A 22,830-nucleotide genomic window follows, 5' to 3' on the forward strand; every position below is an offset into this window, starting at 1 on the left:
CCGAATATGTTTCAGTTAGTCTTGTTTGCTTCCTATTCCGTATCCTCAAGTTTCATCCCCTTCACTGAAATTACCCATTATGTGTTATCATGGTATCTCACAGGTCCAAAGCGCATGTTGCTTTGTCCTCATTATTTTTGGTTTTATTTTTTACTCCTGGCCCCAGCAACTTTCTAGACATCATTTCACTCCCCACCTCGGTTTGTTCTCAGTGTGGTAATGTGAAGGAAAATACCATAAATGTCATCGGAAATCAATTTTATGTGAAATTAGCTCAGAGCAGAAACCATTAATCAATTCAATTAATCAATGAGCTTATTAACTATTTTTTGATGATATATCAATTTACGAAAAATGCCAACGATTACCTTCTGGAGTAAGAGCCTCTCGGACTTAATTATTTTTATGTCTTCTGAACTGAATATTTGGATTCTGGTCTGTTTAACTATAACAACCAATTTTCGGTAATTGTGATTTGACAGTCTACTAACAGCGTAACTATTCGATTAAGTCTCTATAAGGTGTGGATTTAGGCCCGCGTCCTTCCAATAATGAAGTTGTGAACTTTTTGCATACAAAAATTAAAATGCCTTATTTCATTTTTTATTACGTGCTTAGTTAGAGTTGGAGGCTATCTGACTGTAAACTGTTCAAGGACTACACAAGAGCAAACCTTCAAGAAAAAAAGGAATCGGCCTTTACGCTGCTGCATTAAATATTCATCAAGTGTGCTACTTTACAATTTTCAACACAAAATCTTTTCTGCCTCAAGGAGCTCAGAACTGTTTATGGGACAGTGAGTCATCATTTCTATCAGGACTTGTCATGTAAACCAGCCCAGCACTCTAAATAAATAAACTAAATGTGGCATTAAAATGCTTGGATGCTTGTAAAAGTTGCTTATTTCTAATGATAATTATACAGCCCAAAATTATAAATTGGGTCAGCGTGTAAACCAACCACAACCTTATTTTGCTCCCTTTCAGAGTATTTGTGAAATATCTTTGTATTTGTGGCCATGCTGTCCCTTTCAAGAAAACAATACACACGTCCATCTGCCTGGACAAGGACAGAGAGAAACACAGATTTGAGCTCAGCAAAAGCGCCCAGAAAAAAACAAAAAAAACTTCCGTGGGGTTGTTTAGAGTGGCAAGGAGTTGCTGTTAGAGGAGATTTGGGTGGGGCGCACACCGCCACATGTTGTTTTGGAGCCCCAGAGTCGTCATCTTCCCCCCCCCCAGCCTTTCTCTCCTTCACAGACTCTTGCTCCCTCTTGTTTCCTTTCTTTACGCTTTTTTGTAAGTGGATAAAAAGTTGACAAAGATCAGCATGTAGACTGACAACGGTAATATCAAATCAGCATCAGAAGATGAAGTGACACCTTGCCGGGTCTGTCATGTGGCAGCAGAGAGAGGGAGAGAACGCAGACAGATGGATGTTGACAGGCTGAGGACGTCTCAGGAAAGAAAGACTGATGCACACAGTGAAAAGAGTGTGAGCCCGGGTGTGGTTGATGTTACTCCAGACGTTACACAGACGGCAAAGTGGCGCAGGACTCTTTTCAGCGGAGAGATGCAGATGCAGGCTCAAGCATGTGTGAACATTAGTATTCACGCGTGCTGTCAGAGGGAGGTTTTGATAAGGATTCTGTTTCCCTCCAAAAATGGGGAGCGGCACAGTCGGAATGAAGAGCATGTGTTTACAGGAGAGGCTGAAGGTAAACATGTTTTGGGTGTCGCAGACTCCAGATTACAGCACGGCTGCTCTCAGGTGACGGTTGGAACAGAAGTACCTTCAAAGACGAAGGCGTTTCATTGCCATTGATTTGTTCATTCCACAATTGTTGGTGTGTCTGTACGCTAAACGGGCAGTCAAGTGATGAAGCTGTGACGGTGTTTACCTAATTTTTTTGTAATCATTTTGGCATGAAATTGCACCAGTGTTTCCGCCTGCTGAGACTAACTCTTATCTAAAACGTTTGCTTTCTTCATTTCATGGCTGTAGTTTCGCAGGAGTCACATATGGATGTCTTCAAATCACTCAGATCTGGAGTTTTTCCACTCTTTCACTTTAATACAAATTTTGGAGGCTGTTTGATTAGTTGCTTAAAGGTTTCGTCTGTCAAAGAGATATTTTTTCGGCAACAATTTTATTCCAAAAGAACCTTTATTTACTAGTCAAAGTTTGTTATCAGGTGTTGAGGAAGGGGGGGCTGTACATTAGATCATTAGATTAGATAAGCATTTATTGTCTCCCTTAGGATACATTTTTCTTGGGGCAATCAAGAGATATGAAGTTTGATAAATGTCCTTTAGTGATGTCATTTAAGTCAGTGTTGGTTGAATGTATCCACCTTCAGGGCAAAGGGATAAATTATCACCCCGCACCCAGAGCTACAAAAAGAAAACATGTCATCTCATGCATATGGATCTATACCAGTGATTTAAAAAGCATACTTGGGGATTAGGAGAGTAACAAACACTCATTGTCAGTGAATTATATTTTATGTAAATGTTTCCTGGTGCAAAAAGACAATGTTCACGGAAGTTACATCAAGCAGGTCCTTTTGTGACAAAGGCGGCTCCAAAACTGTCTTCATGTTACAACCCTGAAGGGGCAGTTGGGGAGATCAGGCAAATAAGCTGTGGTGATTTCACAGTCCTTCTCTAATCAAGCAACAATAAATTGACAGATTGATGAAACATTAACATTGCCCATGGTACTTTTCAAACGGAATGCATATAACTGACAATAATGAGCTCGAGCAAGGCAGAGAGAGTTATCACATTTGACTGGATAATTTTGACCTTTCATTGGAATAAATTATGTAAATTGTCCATTTTGATGATTGTCGTAATCATGCTATCATTGTCGTGTTAGTTGTCACTCACTCTCTCACACACACACATACACACACACATACACGCACACACACACACACACACACACACACACACACACACACACACACACACACACACACACACACACACACACACGCAGCTAAACGCAGAGGTCAACCAACACGCAGACACAGAGGCATCTTTCAAGGGCAACGTGATTACTCTTTTAAAGAGTAACCTATCACTAAATTAATTTTTCGAGGTAGTTTGATACATGAATGGCTACTGTCATTTACTACAAATGCATCCTGGTTCCAGTGTATAGTAAACAATACAAGGTTGCTCCAGCAAGAGTGTCATGGTACTGAAGTGTGTAGAAGCCCGACCTCACTAGTTTTTTTCCCAATAATGCACAAGTACTATCTATATAGAGCGCTTCACAGACCCTGCCGAGAATTACAGTTGCTCACGTCCTCTGGTTGGATGTTGCTTGAGTGAATGTAAATGAAATGCTACCGACATCAAATAACTGCTGGTGAGAGATAAACCATAATCCTGTTATTTTGAGACGGTCTGAAAGAGGTAGCCTTGTTTGGTCTTTGCAGTTTTTTGATTAGCTTGCTGTAGCCTGCGGCTCTGCTTGTCTGGACTGTTTGGAGGTCACACGGCTAAAACCGGGAAGAAGCTGCACGGCGGAGATTTCACATGTGCCTGCCTCTCACCACGCCAACAGACCCATCAATCAACAAGTCACACGCCTTCGGCTCGCTCGCGCATACTCACCTGTTATGCACAAACTGTCAAAAAACCAATTGTGTGTATGTGTGTGTGTGTGTGTGTGTCATGTGCAAACACTCACCCAGTGAGCTTAATTTCAGTCAGGGCAGTGTGCTGTCTAATTAGAGAATGACTTTCTAATTAATTTCATTATGAGCAGTAGAAAGAAGAGGGCCCTTAAAACAGAGAGGTGTTACTCCATGTTCTCATCTGTCGGGGTGACACTAATTGGGCCGGATTTACAATTTGCCAGAGACACATTAACTAATATCAGCACTGGAAGGGCAGAGCTGACTCACTGCTGCTGCTCCTAGTTGAACATGGCCTGTGGATCCTTGCGCTGGCCATGTTAAAAGGCTCTTTTTTTCCTCTCCTGTCAAAGATAGTCGCCAACAGCTCCGTCTTGGTGTTATTATGAATTTAATTCCCACAGGTAGAGATGAGACAGTCCACCTGGGGAGAATCTGCACATGGCCCATCTTTCTTTTACCTCCCACTGCTGGCCACAGTGTTACCAGTTACCTGGGTCAATTGTGTTTCTCTCATGTCAACAACAGGGTTGACCTTGAAAGTGCCACCGCTTTAAACCTTCAACAGAAAAAGGTTGACTTGTGTGGGCAGCTCAGATTTCTTTTCCTTTCAGACAAAAAACGTATTTCTCCAAAGTGAAAATAAAAGGCTACATGACTATGATAATGTCATGCACACATTATATTTTTTGTAGCAAGCTAATTTTGTCATTTGGTTGAATCAGCGGGTGTTGGAGAAATCAGAAGATTTTTTCTTTTATATTTGACTATATTATAGTACAAAACTTGACAATGACATTCAAAAAGGAGTTTTAATGTATGATACTAACCACTCCAGCTAGTGCTGTTACCAGCAAGGATACATAAACATATTGCTATAGCAAATGTGAACATTGTCAAATATTTATATTGATGGATTTTGTCAGTTATTAGTTCTAACTTCAGTTAAAATGATAATTACATTCGCCTATATTTTTTTACACTTTGTCAAAATGGCACCATTATTACTGAGCTGAATTAACTTTTGGCTGGTCTTGTTTGCAATCGCTGCAATTAACCTTTAAAACGTGATGATTCCCAAGCAGACTCTGGAATCTTCAAAAAGTGTGTCATGTCTTTGGGTTTTGATTTGACTGTGCGTATGAGCAGGATTTCTGTCACTTGTCACACATAATAATAATTCAACCAAAGTTCTGCCCAGTTAATGTCCAGTTGCCAGTTTAGCATTATTGCTTTATGCATAACCACTTCTTCCAGTGTTATGTCCGTCTTTTGATCACAAATATGAATTTGAAGTAGACAGGCACCTGTCATGTCCCCCGTCTGCCACCTAAGTTATGTGTTCAGTTATTTGCACATCATCAGTCCAATTTCCTGTTTTATTTTGTTGCTTACCTCTCCTCTCATTCCAGGCCTCCACTTCCGGCTTAGCTCTCTTAATGTCTTTGTTTGCCTTACCTGACTGCTTACCTGTATACCGACCTGAGCCTGAATTTAAAGGACATTGTCATTTTGTACAGCGTTGTCTGTCACGAGTCCCAGTTTTGTGTGCCAGCATTGTCTGCACTGTGGTAACAAAACCAATGGAAACAACAACAACAACAAAATGATGCAGACCCATTTATGAAAACGTGACCTTTTCTGTACAACAGCCATAATCACAAAGCAAAGTCCCAGAGAAACTGTACAGTATGACTCACCATGGTGGGTGTGAAATATAAAACAGATGAGGTTAACTTGGTTTTACACTTCAATTTCCCTTAAAACCCCCCCCAAAAAAGATCCTTTATTGTTAATTATCAACCATAGTGTTCTGTGGAAGAGCTTTCTGCAGTACCGTCACTGTACTGGTTTCCCCAGAACCACAAACAGACAGTTGGAAATAAATTTCAATCCATTTTTGTATATTGTTGGCTTCAATGAAAAGATCTATCTCTCCCGCTCCTGCTCTCTCTCTCTCTCTCTCTCTCTCTCTCTCTCTCTCTCTCTCTCTCTCTCTCTGTCTCTCTGTCTCTCTTTCTCTGTCATTGTGTGTGTGTGTGTGTGTGTGTGTGTGTGTGCGCGCGCGTGCGTGTGGTCTGCTCAGATTAAAGCCTGTCAGAAAGCCTCAGGATCAAAGTCTCTGTGGAGCAAAAAATATGAGCTGTCACTGGAAAAGCCACCCAGTTGTTTCTCCTGCCATCTTAGAGCGCAAAGTCCCTCACCGACTACTTTTTCCCTCTCCGCCATTTAGTCAAGTTACGAGCACTCGGGTCATATTAATGCAGTGTAAGTGTACAACTGGTATTATATCTCCTGCTGTTGCTCTTCTTTTACTCCCAAGTTCGACGGGGAACTCTTTTAAAGTAATACTACTCACGTGATATTCATGTACTCTTACTGAAATCAATGTATTCATGGTGTATGGTGTCAAAAGTTTGTATTTTGTCAAACAAAATATTGTCCAAAATGTTGACTTCATATTGATTCAGTGTAAATCATATAGTAAACATTATGGGATCATGCTGTATTCTGCAACCTTGTTTACTTGATTCATCATGCTGGTCGCAAGGCTGCTGACTGACTTAGATGCACAACTGTCTGAACTATTCCATTATTTCTCATTCTACTGCCATTGTAGTTCTTGTTTATTAATGGTGTGATGCTCTAATGCTTATAATGCCAGTATACTTGATCTATCTGCCAAAACTTTGATAGTCTCTGGGCTTTTTACTGCTGGACTCTGCTTGACTCTAATCTCTTTCGCACGGTCAATACACAGCAACTGCTCTTGGTGTGGTAGTGATAAATATATATTTTGTTTGCTGTAAAATAATTCCACGGAAGCAACAAAGCCGTGATGCAAATTTAATTTTAGTTTTTATTGTTTGAATAACTCCGGTTTCTTCAGTGATCGTTTCAGCCCCATACGACTTGTATGCTGTTGCCAAGTACGTAGAGCTTGTGCAGAGAACACATGTTTAACACAGCAGTAGCTTGAAAGCTCAATAACAGCATCCTGCAGAGCAATTGTTCCATCAGGCTAATGAGTATGACCAAGCAATGGCAGATCAATGATTACAGATGATTAGTGTTTCCCTGTGTCGGCCATGACTCCCGTCTCTAATCGGTGTGCTGCTCGCTAGCTTTGGAGTCACTTCCTGAAGGACCGGCAGCTGAATGATCGAGGTCTACAACAGCTGGAGCTGTGGATTTACTGGCTTAGAGGGTGCGATTCTGTTTGGCTCCAGGTCATCTCCATCTTCAGTCAGGTCCCCCAGCTCTCGGAGGACGACTGATGGAGCACCAACTCATTAGCAGCCATGTGGATTTAGTCTCGTTAGAGGACCCAACTGGATAGATTTATCTCATTGCATTTGGAGCTTCATTAGATACACATACTGTAGGACAAAAGGCATGTGCACCTGCAGAAACACACACACACACATACACACACACACACCACATGATGAACTATTGTATTTCTCACATACTGTGAAGTATATCATTAAGACAGTGTAATTACCCAGACCAGTCCACTGTTGTTATAATGTAATCAATGCCAACAAAAATGTAATCAAGTGAGTGCAAGGAAAATGTTAAAGAGACCCTAATGTTTCTCAGCCTGCTCAGACTTCAGATGTCCCAAAATGCATGTCACTCCAGCGGACATTATGGCTGAATCCACACTTATATGTTAAAGTTTTAAAATGCATCACTTAAGCTATGTTTACTGTACGCCTCGGGTCCATACTACTTTTCATTTTTATCCTTCTATCCTTCATAGGGCCATACAAGGTTGAGAAATCCGAGTCTGATAGTTATTGATTAAAGGGGCAGTATGCGATTCTGGAGAAAGCTTATATCTCTCTTTGGTGTTGTTGTGATTTTACTCCTCTGGCTGGGCCGCAAACCCGCGACCTCCGGTTTAGGAGTCAGACGCACTAACCACTACACAACACTCAACACTAATTGTCATTATGCTTTGATTTGAATATGAACAGGTTTCCAATTTCTGTTGCCAAGGATACTTTTTCAATACAGCAACATAATTTAAAAACCTGAAGGTAATTAATTAAGGTATGATGCATATTGTAATAGAAAGCTTTGCATCTTTGGATTCGTGACTCAAATATAATTTTAATTGTAAACCCATTGTGGTTCATTTATACGGGTCGCATTTAAAGTGAGCTACCACATTTTCACTATCCACTTCTCTTGACAGTATCTGTTTTCAAAAGGTGCATGACAAAGACTGCCTCAGGGCCCCAAACAAACTGCTTGAATTATCCTTTTTCTTTTGGTATCAGCATTTCGCAGCACTCCAGCGTGGCCTTCTCCGCACTGTTGCGGTTAAACAAAAGCAAGCGGAGTGAACAGAATGAGCAGTGGTGGAGAAACACAACTCCATCGACTGACTGCCTCTGTAGCGGTTACATGTGACGTGTTCTCGGTTAACTTTTCAAAATCCGCACCTTTAGAATGATGAAAGTTAGAGCTTTGAACTCAGTATCAAACTTTATAAACTTTATAATGAGCCCTTTTCCATGACAGTTGAACATGACATTGAACTGGAGCACATTTTAAATACACCAGAGCTGCTATATTTGAACCATAACTGGATGATTTAGTAACAAATGCCACGGTCAGTCACACTATACAAACCTCACATGAGTGTCTATTAATTTATTTAGAGATTACATAGCATTTCAGTGCCGTCAATGAATTTCTAGTGTAAATAAAGTTGTTCATTAAAACCCGAGCAGGGTATTGTTTCCCCCCGATTCAATTTCTCAGTTTGAATATGGGTTGTTGTGATTCAAAGGTTATGCTCTAAATTATTAATTTTCCTCTTTTGAAATTTGAGCACTTGCCCCCTTGAAGGTCTCTGCACAGCCCTGTACAGTGTACAATAATATAACATTGAGATGGCCCATTTGTCTGCATAAAGACTACTTTTAATTTGATATTCTAAGTATGGAAGGTTGCTGTCCTTGTTCTGCGAAGCGCCTGATTCAGCTGCACACTGCTGGAGGATGTGCTGAGAACCCCGTTTCCAACAATATTATCTGTAGAGCTGTTGTTTATTAATTATTTTTTAATAACCTCTGATAGCTCTAAAACAATACTATTGTTTAATGACATTGACCATAGCCTCCCATTCATTTTCCACTTGCTTCCTGTTTTCATTTTGGAGTATGCAATTATCCAGGTCATATCATTAAAATCTCATTCCATGTTTGCAAAACGCAGAATTTAAAATCCTTTGTTTTGCAAATTGCAGTTAATTTTTTCTTTTTAATCACTGAGTTCAAGTCAAACATCAGACAGTAGTGATCACTGACTTTTCCATTATGTCAACACACAACATTGTCTAACAGTATCCAGTATCCACATTATCCAAGCTCTGTTGGAGATCTACAGCGGTGATGGGTGACACAGACTGACACGCAGGTACAGGCACTGATAGATGGGACAACCAGAATGACACCCTGGAGTTTCACAGATTAAAGCATTTCAGAATTCAACTATTGTGATCTTTCTCCCTGTCTCTCTCATTTTTCTTTACACATACCTAGAAAACGAGATAAAAACTCAGCTGTTGTATTTGACAGGTGAAATGACCAAGGGGGCTGAATTTTTGATGCCATCATTGGGACAGGGGCTGAAGAACGGAAAGAGCTGTTCGGTGAAGTTACAGCCGCTGAAGGAGAAGATGTTCACTCTGGCATCGACATCGTAGAAGGAAACTTGACCCTCCTTGTAGTCCATGAACACCCCGACCCTGTGAACCTTCTTCCTCACATCGAGGTTAGTGGCAGGGCTCGTATTGACTGTATACTGAAGTCCTTTCTTAAGGCAAATTGTCCAGTAACCAATCTTGGGGCTTAGTTGTAAATCCCCCTTTCTCTTGATGGACTGGTTTACAACTCCTAAAATCCAATGGGTTTTGTCCTTAACTTGGACCTCATAATAAAACATTCCTGAGGAGAAACCGTCCTTTGCCAAGACATTAAACACTTGGTCAAACCTCCCCGGTGTGTCTGAGAGATTCCTGTTTTTGGCTCCATGTGTGACTTGTTTCCCATCGGCAGAAACTTTGAGATAGGGGTTTGCTGTGTCAGGATCCAGAGTTACATCTACAGCATGCCGCTGCTTTTCTTTCAAGTCAGGATCACATAACATACGTACTCCTGTCATGACTGTTGTCTCCATCTTGGCCAAGGCTTCCTGCATCTTTTCTTTTTCGAGCTGGGTTTTTATCATTTGAACCGCCTCCTCTAGGGTCACTAGCTTGTGTGTTTTATGATCCCTGTTTCTACAGGCCTCACATACAAACTCTTGATCCGCAAAGCAAAACAGTTCCAAATACCCGCCATGAATGTTACATATCTTGTGCGCCAAGTTCTTGACTGGGTTGATCAACTTGTGCTTCTTCAAGGTTGAAACTGTCTCATGTGGCTCCAGATGTGTTTCGCAGTATGAAGTGACACACTGTAAGCAGGACTTCAAGGCTTTGACCTTTGCCCCTGTACAGACACTACAGAGCACTACAGTTCCTGCTTGTTTGACAGTTCCAGGGGATTCTTCTGGGACAGTTCCTTTGGTCTTTTCAGTCATCTCAGCAATGAGAGTGTTAACATGAAGCATCGGCCTGGTGGCAAACATCCTTCTGCACACTGGACATTGGACATGAGGATTGCTAAAGCCCCAGTAATTTGTTATACACTCTAAACAGAAGTTGTGCCCACAGGGAAGTGACACGGGCTTCTCGAACACACTCAGACAAATGGAACATTTAAAAGCCTGTTCATCTGCTCGACTTCCTGCTGAAGCCATGTCTAGGAAATATTGAGAGAATTAATGAAAAAAAGTTAGAGCGGCATAATTTCAGTCACGATACATAGTTACATAATGTTTTAAGCTACCGGAATAAAACCAGTCCACAATAAAGACAGGGCTTCAATATTGACAAAATAGACCTTTACCTGGTGTATAAAGGCTTTGCTTGAACTTTAAATGAAATGAAATAAAAGTAAAAACAAGCGGCGCCTCTCCTTGTCATTTAGTTTCTCTTTCAGCAGTGATGTCAGAGTACCAGTCCCCTCCCCTGCCTTTGTGTGAATGGAGCAAGTTAACCCATTATTTGCTCAATTGACTAGTGACACAAATATAGAATGTTTCTTTTTTTCTTTCCAGTTCCACCATAGCTTGGTCAAAATTTGAGATGTCCACAATCTTGAATTCAAAGGCTTGTATGCAGCTATATGAGTAGTGATTTCTTTACGTGCCTTATTCTTGTTCTTCTTATTACTTGTCGATTTATTCAGTGTTGGTGTTCAAAAAATCCTTTTCATTCATAGTATCAGTAAATAATATAGTATTCACAAATAAAATGAAAGTTCTGAGACATCACAACATGCTAAATTTTAAATGAGCTGTGTGCGCACACGTGTGAGCATTTGCATTACATAAAAGTGCTTGGTGAGGATGTATGCATGATGGAATTTAAACACACTTGAGGAAACAAGGCTTTGAACACAATAGCTTCCCTGCGCCCTTGGAGGCCAACGTCGACACTGAAAAAAAGTGTTTGAGCTACTTTCTGTACATCCATGAATGAATGGACACACACACAACCAGTCAAACGTTTCGTTATTTTATTTAAATTGACATAATTCGATGTCTCAGCATTTCTTATATCAAAGCATATAATTAATGATCATGGAATCTTCATGTTGGCCTTAATGTCATCTCAATTTGTGATTCATTCATTAGCTGGTCACACGTGGCATTCCTCGTTCCTTGTATTTCACCAAGTTTGCTTTGCTGTCCCCCTATGTCCAGTTCATCCCAAATCAGCTCCGTGGAGTTTAACTCAGCAGACTGTTCTGCTCTGCCATGATGAAGCCACTATTCTTCTCTAGGACGAAGCCCTGACTTACCCTGACTTTGTCTCCTCTGATAGGAATAGACAGTCGCAATTTGAGTTGTGCAGCATTGTCCAAATAAGCCATCAGAGGGTTTAGTAACAACGTTTGTCCTAGCACGACCTGTGTGCAAAGGGTTAATAAGTAATCAACTAAAGTTGGGGCGCCTGTAGGGAAGTTTGCACACATTTTCAAGGGTTAATTCACTTACTTTGTTCCAGAAAACCTCTAAGTCAACACATTCCATGATTACTGATAGGACTGTTTTATATGATATTTTTATTTTCAGTTTTTGCCAATCTAAACTTTTGATTTTTTTAATTTTTACCATGGGCTGTTCACCTTTGTGCCATTTAAGGTTATTCACTGTGTTTAAACTGCTGACATTTCAAAAGAAAGTGGTAAAATGCAGGTGTTTTTAAAACCTCTGATCAGTTGTGTTGATGTGAGCATGTGTGATACAACATACTTAACCTTTAGTCCATTAGCACCGATGCAGTACACCAGTTACAGTGGATATATGTGTGTGTAAATATGTGTTTGTCTGTGTATGGTGTATGCTGCATGTATCATACCTTGCATACAGTATTTCAGTGCTCCATTATTCAACATGCATGTATTTGCTGCAGTCTTTATTGTGTAAATGTGAACAGCTGATACAGCCTCAGCAGCCGTTGAATTCAGTGATTGATGATATCTAGACATAATGTAAAGGGAATGTGACTGTGAAAATCCAATCATATGACACATAGATATATATTTTATCATTATTTTTGAATAATGTATGTATACAGTTTATGTGCTGAGGGGAAAAAAAGCGCCACAACGTGATGTTCTCATCTGAACATGACAAGTCATCTCTGATCTGATCTCTCTTCAGCCACGTCTTCCTCGAGCCTCACCTCCATGCCGCGGCTACCATAAAACATTCAAACGACATTGGATCAGATGGGGATTCCCTTTGATCCTGGTCTGTGCGGAGCTCCGGGATCTGAGCCTTTCTTCTCCTACGCAGGAACCAATGATAGGTTCACTGAAAGATGAGAGGGACTCAGGGCTTCTTCCCTGTACTTTTTTCCCCCTTACCCACCCCTTCCATCTCTTAACCACCAGTGCTCTTCTTTGCCCCTTCACCCCTGTTCCCGGACCCATTGGACTCTCGCTTGTAGCTGCTCTTCTCTTCTCTCACCTTCAGCGCATGAATAAGAGATTATAGGAGCTCAGGGTGCTGGAGGACACGGACCTCCCTCTACTAGAATTGAATTCCTCCTGAGAGGTGTCTGCTCAGTTTCTGACTAAATGTAAGTCTACAGTAAAGCCTGAACTCAGCAATCACATTCTCTAGCCCAAGAGATAATCTGTAATACACTCTGAAGGATGGACTGCAGGTTCAACTGAGTAATTAGAGGTCAATATTAACAAAACCGCATGATATTATTATTATTTCATGATGCATGATGCAGCCAATGAGTTTAAAAATGGTTTCAAAGAAATGATTTCAAAGATGGCGGACTAAACCACAACCACTGTTTTATTCCTGTGCAAACATTTTCAGCTGAAGTTAATCAAGCTTCTGACAAACCTGTGTAAAGCTGTTTTCAGAAATGAATTCCTTTCACATTTGACGAACCCAGCGGGAGATTTTTTTCGAGTCAGACGTGTTCACACCAATAAGAAAGTCTCCGGGTCATTCTGTGGTGTCTGAGTAAAACCGCAGGAGGCAGGACATGACGATAATAGTGTTTTTGTATACAGTCATACACACGCCCACTTGCTCGCCAGGAATGTTCCTTCTGTATGCTCACTCCGGGGGGTGGGGGCTGGCAGGAAAACTCCTGGAAATTGTCCAGGTGTATTATTTGTGGCCATTTGTGTTCTCGCATACAGCCCCTCGGGAAAATTTCCAGAAAATGACGGGACTTCAGTGAATGTCTGAAGCAATCTTAGGTATATATATAATAAAATTTTGCTCATAACAAGGATTGTGCAGATTGTCTTGTTATGTTACAGTGTTGTGGTGGAAAAAGCTGTTGCTATATATCTGACCAGTACAAACGGGTGGAATGAAAATGGAAAATGATTATTCTTTCAAGATCAACTGGCATGTAGTGTTTGTACGGAATTAAGATTTCAAAAATAAACGCGAGATGCTGTAGACTATATTGTGCTTCTGACTTTATGGCAACAGTTTGGAAAATACAACAAGACAGTCCCTGAGCGCTTGGCTGCTGCAAAAAGCCCTGACCCGCTGGTTACTTTGGTAAATACGTGAGCTTTTACAATAGCTTTTTTTTTTATTCATAAAAAGGTAGTTGAGAAAGTCTTTCAGTATTGGCAATGTTGCTGCTGTCACTACTTATAATCTGTGTGAATTCACAAGGTATTTGTGCAACAGGCTGTTCCTTATGCTCCAGCAGGGGGTGTTGATAAACTGTGGGGAGCGTCAAGCTCTCCAAGCAAGGCTTTTGTTCTCTTCAATAACACAGAGGGGAGATGTGAGGGAGATGGAGAACTTAAATTAAATCATTTCAAATCAAAAACGTGACTGCCCCAATTGGCACCAATGACGTTAAAACCTCATGCTGAATCCAATCACAATAAAATAACCCTATTCCTAATGTAAGGTTATTTGTGAAAGTAGATATGTAACCTGCGTTGCCAGAGTTGGTCTGTGGGCGGCTTGTGTGGCAGCCTTGTTGGACAGTGTCGGGGGGTACAAAGAGGAGACCGGGTCACCTTCGTCACTAGGGTTCGTTCACTGCTTGGCCAGAGCACAAGGCTGTGTTGTTTCCAACCCCAGACAGACAACACTTCTGGAGGGAAGATAAATAATTAGCCATGAGATCCATCAGCCTGGGGAACATGGCTGCCATATATAGCAGAACTGAAGCCGAATGAGAGTCCTCTCCCTCCAGTGTTTTTGTTCCGCAGACACTCAGCTTTAGAAACCCCTCCTTGATAGGGCGACTTTGAAATGCTCAAAAGCTCACAAGGACAACTCCCCCGCCCCGCGGCTCTTGTTAAAAGCAGTGCTTTTAGCATCGGAAAAGAGGGAGTGGAGATACTTCTTTACCTTTCCATCAAAAACACTGGGAAAAGTGAAACGGTGAACTCAAGTCCGACCACAAGTACATTTTATAACATTTATGTAACTTGACATCTCTCTTCTTCTCTAGTAACTTCCTTTTTAGGCTTTGTTACGTCCTGTAAGGAGGAATGGATAATTGGGACACCAGCAGTTGACAAGTGATTTGATCTGTGAGATTTCAGCAGAGGTGAACAATCAAGTATAGATGTTACTGGGTCAGAGTAAATGAAGATGGAACACAACATAAATGAAAGCTTTCACGTTCGCCTGAATTAAATTGTTTTCAGTGTGAATATCTCCTCTGTATAATTATGAAGATTAATCCCATTCTCTTGAAATCCATAGAATAACATCGCGACATTATCTGTGCCAAATTTCATGATGACAAAGTGAAGCAGAGCAAAGCTACAGGCTTTAGTAGGGACATGGACAAGGCTCTCCAAATTGGCGCAACTGTTTTAATGAAGACGAGTGATCATCTGTCTCCATATAAACGATCTTTGTTGTGCGGCGTAATGCCGTCAGAGCTTCGAAACAGACTACAACGTGTGGCTCAGCCGCGCATTGGTCAATCTAGGTGATTGACACCGTCCGAGCCAGTAGAATAGCTATAGCTAACGGATGGTTAGTGGATTTATGGATCAAAACATAACTTTTCCTGCAAATACTTTGACGGTAAGAAATCATTTATGTATGTAGCTGTGACAATATTTGTCTGAGAGTTAGAGGAAGGAAGCTGGGTGTTAGAATGATATGTAGCTTGTGTTGCATGTTGGTAGCAGCAGCAGCTATCAAGTCTGTCATCGTGAACCTACTGTCATGTGCAGTTATTGTGTTTATGCGATATGCTGATTTAGTTGCTTGTTGTTTTAATTGTGTTTCATATAGGTGTAACCGGTGGATAATTGTTTTTTAGCCGAGCGTCTCCCCGTCCTGTGCAAATGCTGTATCGCTATATTGCTTCATGTTGAGAAAAATGATGTGAGATTTGGTCCAATTGGGTCGGAACCGGGAGCTTTTCAGGTCAGGTCCATGTTGGATGTGCCAGTTCATTCATTTTTTGCCATTGATTCCTGTATGTTTTAGTCTGTTTGCTGTGTTTTAGTATGTTTTTTTGTGTGTTATTCCCTTTTTACATATGAAGCGTTTTTATTTCATTGCTGCCCATCTGGACCAGGACTCTCCGATCAAAGATCTTCATGGGACCTTCCTCGTTAAATAAAGAAATATATATATATATATATATACATTTTGTAAATGATTGAACAGACTTTTGGTAGAGTGATAGATTTGGTGTCTATATACATGAGTGTGGGAAAGGTTTTGTGTGAGGTGTTTTGTGAATTGTATCGGTGCTTCTCTCCTGCATTGAAGTCTAAGTAGACATTTTCTTGGACCCCGAGCGGCGCTTGGAGATTTAAAGGATCAGGAAGCTTATTTCCGAATGTAAAGGCTGTTTGGCTGTTTTATCTACACTTTTATTCATTAAGCGCGTGGCATCTGTTGGATTTACACTTAGTATCTGAAATGGCCTCTAAACGCCAGAGGAGTTAGTTTCTCTGATAGGCTGCGTCAGCCGTTGAATTATTCATTCTTGCTATTTGCCAGACTCGGTGTCCGTGACTAAGAATTTGACAAGGAGTGTTGAAAAAACTCATTGAGCTGATGACAAATATTTTTGATGTTACAAATGTCAAAAACTCCTGTGGCTCTGCTTGTCTGTAAAAACTGGTAAAGTCAGAATTCGCTGTTATTTGTTTTCATCGTTAAGTCAGATTGTATGACATGAGTTCTTTCTTTGAGTATATACTCTGAAATGACGGTAGTGCTTGTTTGGCAGAATGCCCCTTGGGGGTATCGCAGAAGCTAGGCTTGAACTGAGGACACAATCCCAGGAGTCAATCCCAGCTGACATTGGATGAGAGGCAGAGTACACCCTGGACAGGTCACCGGTGTATATAGGCCATTCACTACGTTCAATTAAGAATCTCCAATTAACCTACCCGCAACCATCCCTGGGGACTGTGGGAGAAAGCCAAAGTACCACGCAGAACCTTCTTGCGTCTATGACCACCGCACCACCAGGGTCCAGGGTCCCAGCTTTACAATTAGTTTGCAGCACTTTCATTTTCAGCAAAACGTTTTTGGAAAAAGGAGTAACACCCAATATCAGGTGACAGGCTGCACAACTCCAACTCCTCAGTGTGGGAATAAACTGCTTTTTCTGTGTCCTGCTGTGGGAAAAATCACCCGCGCACTGTGTGCAGTGTGAAATCAGATTGCAATTATTGTTATCAAGCAACTTCTTCATTAAAAGAATGAGTTTCATTATTGCTCTGAGATACATCAGTTACTCCGCTGTTGTGCTTTTGACAAAGTAGATGCTCAAAGATTGTTTGCTGCAGCATTAAATTACAATTTTGTAACCGCAGGTGCCGCCTCATCAGCCAGGACTGAAATATGTGTGATGCTCAATAATCATGTCAAGCACAATCAAAGTCAAAATATTGACGGTGCTTGTGTGTTGTTTTTTTTTGCAAAGCAATAATTATTTAAAGTTGAAAGGAAATCTACAGTTCACCTATGTTATTTTTTTTATATATATTAACGTATACTGTTTTTTTAAAAAAAAAATGTTAATACTTGAAAAAGCAGGTATGATAAAAAAATAGTTTTATTAGGATAAGGTTTTAGTTTCCTACAATAGCACCTCTACCGGTGACAGGAGGTACGACACAAATACTTTTTCCGGACTTTATTTGCAACGCACGATTAATGCGCTTGTAAAGGTTAGGGTGATGGTTAGGGTGACACGGCAGAGAATCATCAGCATGATTACTTACAGAAAATTGGCAAAACCATTGAAATACACAAACTTGATGGACTAACCACGTTCACCGCTGACCTCTAGCGGCCGTGTACATAACTACCACAAGAGGTCTGCGGTCTTTAAGACGACCACTTACGACGTGTGTAACACCTTTCAAAAACAACCTTTCTGCTCTTTTTTTTGGTGGAGGACAGTCTCAGATGGTCATCAATTGGGAATCAAAATTATAAAAAAATTATATATATTTTCAGTGTTCCAGTAAAAGCTGTGGTTGAAGTGGAGAGCAGTTTCAATTTCACAAACTGATTGTTGGTGTTTGTTCCTCTGTCACATTCTCATTGCTTTTCCAACATCAGTTATCTAAGCAAGCCAAATCTCAAACTTGCATTTTCCAACCGGCGCTCCTCTCTCTCATCCATCCCTGGAAACCCTCTATTTCTGACTGTGCGTGTCCCGACTTCAGCCACATTTAATGGCTTAGCCAAGGAAAGGCTGCACCTTTATCACAGACGGGCTTTTTTAACAAGGTGCTGGTCTCCTTTTGCTCTTTCCTCCTCCTTTTACCATGCTGCCCCCTGCAATTCTGCCTTTCTCTGGTAGTTAAGCGGACTGACAAAAGTAGATGGAGGGATGGGACGTTGTTAGAGCCCATCACAGTTATAGTGAAGAAAAATTGCCAAGAATTGGCTTGATGTGCGTTCACATATTGAATGAGAATTTTTTATATTCTGTTAATTCCTGAATTTAAAAAGTCTTTATAATCTTTAAGTAACAATTATTGGTGAATAAATACTATAATTATCAATAATTGGGATGAAGGATTAATCAATGAGTGAGTGAAGATTTGTACATTTTCTTTGTTTCTTTGATATTATACTGAATCTCTTTGGGTTTTGGACTATTGGTCAGACACAACCAACCATTTGAGTATGACAACTTGCTTTCTGGGGAGTCGTAATCAGCAAGGCTGACATACAAACCGCCCACATTTGCTGTCATTTGATTTTGTATCTAAGCTTAAGCTTGAATTTGTATTCATAACAAACAAGGAAATTAAAGCCAACTAAATCACCTCAGGCTCCCTGCATTTCAATTATAGACAGTATGAAAGAGTTATTGATCCATAGCAGAGGAGACACGCAGGGAGGCAGAGAGATTTTTAAATACTCATTACACAAATCGTCACACCCCTATAATGTTTGGTAAATCTGGTCTTTAATTGATTTTTCGGAGGAAGCAAAAGTCAGTGAGCTCTCAGTGGACAAGTGAAAGGGTAGAAAGTAATGGTGTGCTCGCCTGAAATACGTTCCCCTGCGTATCTCTCTGTACTGTTTCCCCCAGTAATCTATACCTTCCCAAGTGGTTTCTGGTGTTCCATCATCTTTAAGCTGCGGTAAAGAGTAGGGTTGGGTGGTCGCTTAGGTTCATTCACTGCTCCACCTGACCAAGATAAATGGGACAAAGGCTCAGTTCACACCTAAACCACTGAGTGTCCCTAATTCACCCCTTTCCACCACCTCCAGCTCCTCTTTCCATTTGATTTGCAGTAGGATCCAGTGTGTTCAGCCGGCCGTGCAGTGCAGAAGCTTGAGAGGTCAACTAGCCTTCTCCCAGATGTGCAGTAAGACCCTCCATAGTTCCATGGACAGATTACTGAAGGGGCTGACCATGCACAGGCTCAAGGGCCCAGGGGGCCGGGGTGGTGGTGCGGACAAAGCCACCATAGACCCAGACAAAATGACCTTAAAAAGACACAATTTCAACACAATATGCAAAGCAATCACGAGGAGACACAAAAACAGACCAGAAACACCTACACAGAGACACAAAATGACCGCAGAGAGACACAAAATGAACATAGAGGTGCAACGCAATCACAGACACAAGCAAAGTGAGCATAAATGGAGCACAATGCGACCACTGGGAGACCAAGAGGAAGTGCAAAATGCGAAAAACAAAACAATATGAGAGACACAAAACTACAACACGGAGAAATGGAAAAACGCAAGATTGATAAATAGAAACAAAATGAGTAGCAACAACACAGCCTCCCTTTTTGGAGTCGTTCTGTGTCTCTCAGTCTGGGGGCTTTGCTCTCGTCTATGAGGACAGAGGACAGTCGGCACCCAGGGGCCGACTCTCTCATTATCCATCCTTGTCTAGTTCCTTACCTCATTGTTTCTTCCTCAGTTTCTTTCTTTCTCTCGGTCTCTTTATTTTCTGTGTATATTGTACCTTCCCCTTTGCGCCATCTGTCCCTCCCCCCCCCCCCCCCTTATTGTCTCCCTGTAACACCACAGACACTCTTTGTGAAAGATGGGAAAGATCACAGAGGATTTCTATCTACCTGACCCCGCCGTGCCCTTCATCATCCTCTCGCAGCTTGATCTATCATACACAAGTGCTTCTCACTGTGTTTTTTTGGCAGCCCGCTCTTGGCCCATGGCTCCATTCGTCTCTCTCAGCCCCTCTCATTATGACCGTGAGCCTTCCTCTTTTGGGAATAAGCCAAACATATTTGCTCTGCACTACGTTTTTTTGCTGTCTGCGAGACACCCCTCAAGCTCAAAGACCACGTTCTTCCTGATATTCCGACACAGGAGCTCTGTGATTAGGGTAAAGGTCATTCATAAAGAATCCTCTGCCTGCATTTCTTGAAATATTTATTATGAGGATTTATAAATGGCTTCCACCACACTAAATGAAATTTGCAGTACCTTACATAATGTAGGCAGGATTTGAATTCTGATGCTTTGGAGGTGTGGTGGTTTTAAATCAAACACACACGGCCTGTTCCTTGATACTTATTTTTGGCTGCATCTGTCTCTACATCTCGCTCTCCTTGACCCTTTCAGAACAACAGATTCCCACTGTGCTGAGAAAATGACAAACGTCTCGGTTGGAGAGAAGTGCAACATCTCTTCTTCCTCACTCCGTTTTCTGCTCTTATGTTCTCCTGTACAAGTGACTACATGTCCTAACAGACTGTCTTATCTTGCTGCTCCAGTAAAGACGATGTACACGGAAAGAAAATCTCGTGATCTAAATTTTATTTTTTTATCTGTGGTGTGATTGTTTTATAGATAAAACGAGATGCACCTACATCATTTACAATATATTATACTGGTGGTATCTTCAAAATGTGAGTAGCAGTTAATCTTAGGGGAAAACTATGAATCATTTTTATCTGGCCCTGTCCCAACACATTTTGATTAAGCCTCCCAATAACAACAGGAGTTCCAATTAAAATCAACTGATGCACATTGTCCTGCATACAGTAGATAGATAATGGTCTGGTGTACAGTCACTTCTTTGGCAAATCTCTCAGGCGACTTGGCAGTGACAACAAGTCTCATCTCTTTGAAGTGTCAGATCATATATATTATGAGGACCACAGGGTATTGTAGCGTTGCGATGTTTGCATCAACACAGCAGACACTTTGTTAACAGCCTTTTAACAATCCCCTGCCACAGCTTCTGGGTTTTCTTTCCCCCCAGGTCTTTGTATAATAAGGAGAGGTTGTTCATTTCATCTGAACCCACTACAGCAAATGATTAGACGGTTAACTCTTAAGGGTGGCTGTGTGTCTGTTGATACAGTATTGACTGTGATTTAACAGGCTATTAACAGTATGTGTATTTAATCTGTGCCATGATAGAAGACATTGCATAGGTTTCCCCATTATATATTTATATATATTATATATATAATTCATGGATATTGACTCAGCTTGTCACAGATTACCATCGAGGGGGCGCAAAATCTTGTCACCACAATTTTTTCGATTTAATGCGGTGCTTCCCATGAATAAATGTCACAGGCCATTTGATTTCCATCAACTGCCACTAAGTAAGATCTAATGTCGAGCCGTTTTGGTGAGTGTTATAGAGGAAATGTTGGCTGAGGGGAAGACTCTTTGGTACTGCTAGTGTGTATTAATCTCGCAAAGGGAAGGCTAGATGAAAATAACCCTTATTTATAAGCAACAAGGAGTTTGGAGTAGGTAACTCATTCAGTCATTTATGTTTTTGCTTCAGCAGATGAATAGAGACATACTGTAAATGAACTGTGGAAACTCAGATTTAGAGAATACACAGGAGACTAAGGTTTGAGATAAAAGACCTATTCCTTAGTGGCAGTCCACTTAGTCATGCATATGAAGTTAGTCCAAGAAAAGCAACCAAAAACACTCCAAAAGTACTATCAAGGGTCATTCACGAAAAAGCCGTAAGAACGCTGGAATTCTGCACGAGGGTAACAGGAAAATTTGTCAAAGGAAAAAAAATGAATGGGCAGAATGTATTAAGGGGTTCACTGCCATGGCATAATATCAATGACCTTGATTCTGACGGCTTTAATAGATAAAGCAGCTGACCATAGCTACATACCTTAGGATTCTTACCTCTGCGCCTGGCGGCGCCAGGTGGTGTATCACTCTGATTGTGATGATGGACTGCTGAGATTGATGGACTGACCTCTGTGGTGGACCATGTGGAGGTCACATACATGTTGTATGTTTTTCTTTCCCCCCCCATCCTGTAGAAGCCTCTGTGTAGTGCATCAGGTCAGGCTGTTGAGCTTCTCCATCAATTATGATGACACATGACAGTGTGTGACATGCCTCTGACACGTCTGTCTCTGCTGATGAACACTTGTGTGTGACCATGTGTGCCACTGTTGCCTTCAGGGACCATAAAGTGCTGCTCACTCTCTTTGTCTGACCCTCGGTAGTCTCAGTGAATGAGAATACTACTCTCTTGTAACGCTAGCTGTGTTTTCTAAAATGAACTCTGACAATTAGCTTTATAAAGAAGAAACAGCACGACATGATACCAGCAGTAATGTAGATGTGATGACACGAAAGGCTGGGTGTGGCTTCAAATGGAGGTCAGGGTGAAGTTGCAGGACAACATGGAATTAAAGGGTTTTGGTCCATACTGCAGTTTTGATTTTTTTAAGATAGGATACCAGAAAGTCCAACTGACAACCCACTTTGTCATTTTTTATGTACTCTTTGTATGCTCTCTTTCCTCTCACCTAGGTGGAGATTGAATGTCAATGTTTGATTTAAGATTGTGGAAGATAAAAGCTCTGGTTAGTTCACATTAGTTGTTGACACTTTCTCCAACAATGTGTCCCTGGTTTCTTCAGATTGTTTTATCCATGTTCCTGTAATTTCCTGGAAAGTTCCGAACAGTAGAGAAGGATTATCACAGCAGACTTGACTCTTTTTTCTGTAAAGCAGTTTGAGTTCAAGTTGTGACAATTCCTCATAATAGCAGAAACTTGCAATACACCTTAACTTTTTTCCACATGCGGCTGCTTAAATCCGTGGTCCCCTTGTCACTATAA

The 22,830-nt window shown here is 41.1% G+C and overlaps 1 protein-coding gene and 1 long non-coding RNA gene across 2 annotated transcripts in view; one reads left to right on the forward strand and one right to left on the reverse strand.

The window, feature by feature from the left end:
• Nucleotides 1-13,668, forward strand: part of LOC118319064 — a 29,219-nt gene extending 15,551 nt beyond the window's left edge. Inside the window, exons 2-3 of the long non-coding RNA XR_004795900.2 lie at nucleotides 9,244-9,439; nucleotides 12,440-13,668. This is a non-coding gene — a long non-coding RNA (uncharacterized LOC118319064). The remainder of the gene's footprint in view (nucleotides 1-9,243; nucleotides 9,440-12,439) is intronic.
• LOC118319060 (E3 ubiquitin-protein ligase TRIM39-like) lies at nucleotides 8,300-10,827 on the reverse strand. Its single transcript, XM_047334484.1, has 2 exons — nucleotides 10,618-10,827; nucleotides 8,300-10,470 (listed from the first exon to the last, which is right to left on the reverse strand). Exon 2 carries the CDS (start codon nucleotides 10,466-10,468, stop codon nucleotides 9,224-9,226), a length of 1,245 nt encoding a protein of 414 aa, XP_047190440.1. The 5' UTR covers nucleotides 10,469-10,470; nucleotides 10,618-10,827; the 3' UTR covers nucleotides 8,300-9,223.
• Nucleotides 13,669-22,830: the final 9,162 nt, after the last annotated feature.

This window comes from Scophthalmus maximus, chromosome 9, assembly GCF_022379125.1.
Source record: "Scophthalmus maximus strain ysfricsl-2021 chromosome 9, ASM2237912v1, whole genome shotgun sequence".
Classification (NCBI taxonomy): Eukaryota; Metazoa; Chordata; class Actinopteri; order Pleuronectiformes; family Scophthalmidae; genus Scophthalmus; species Scophthalmus maximus.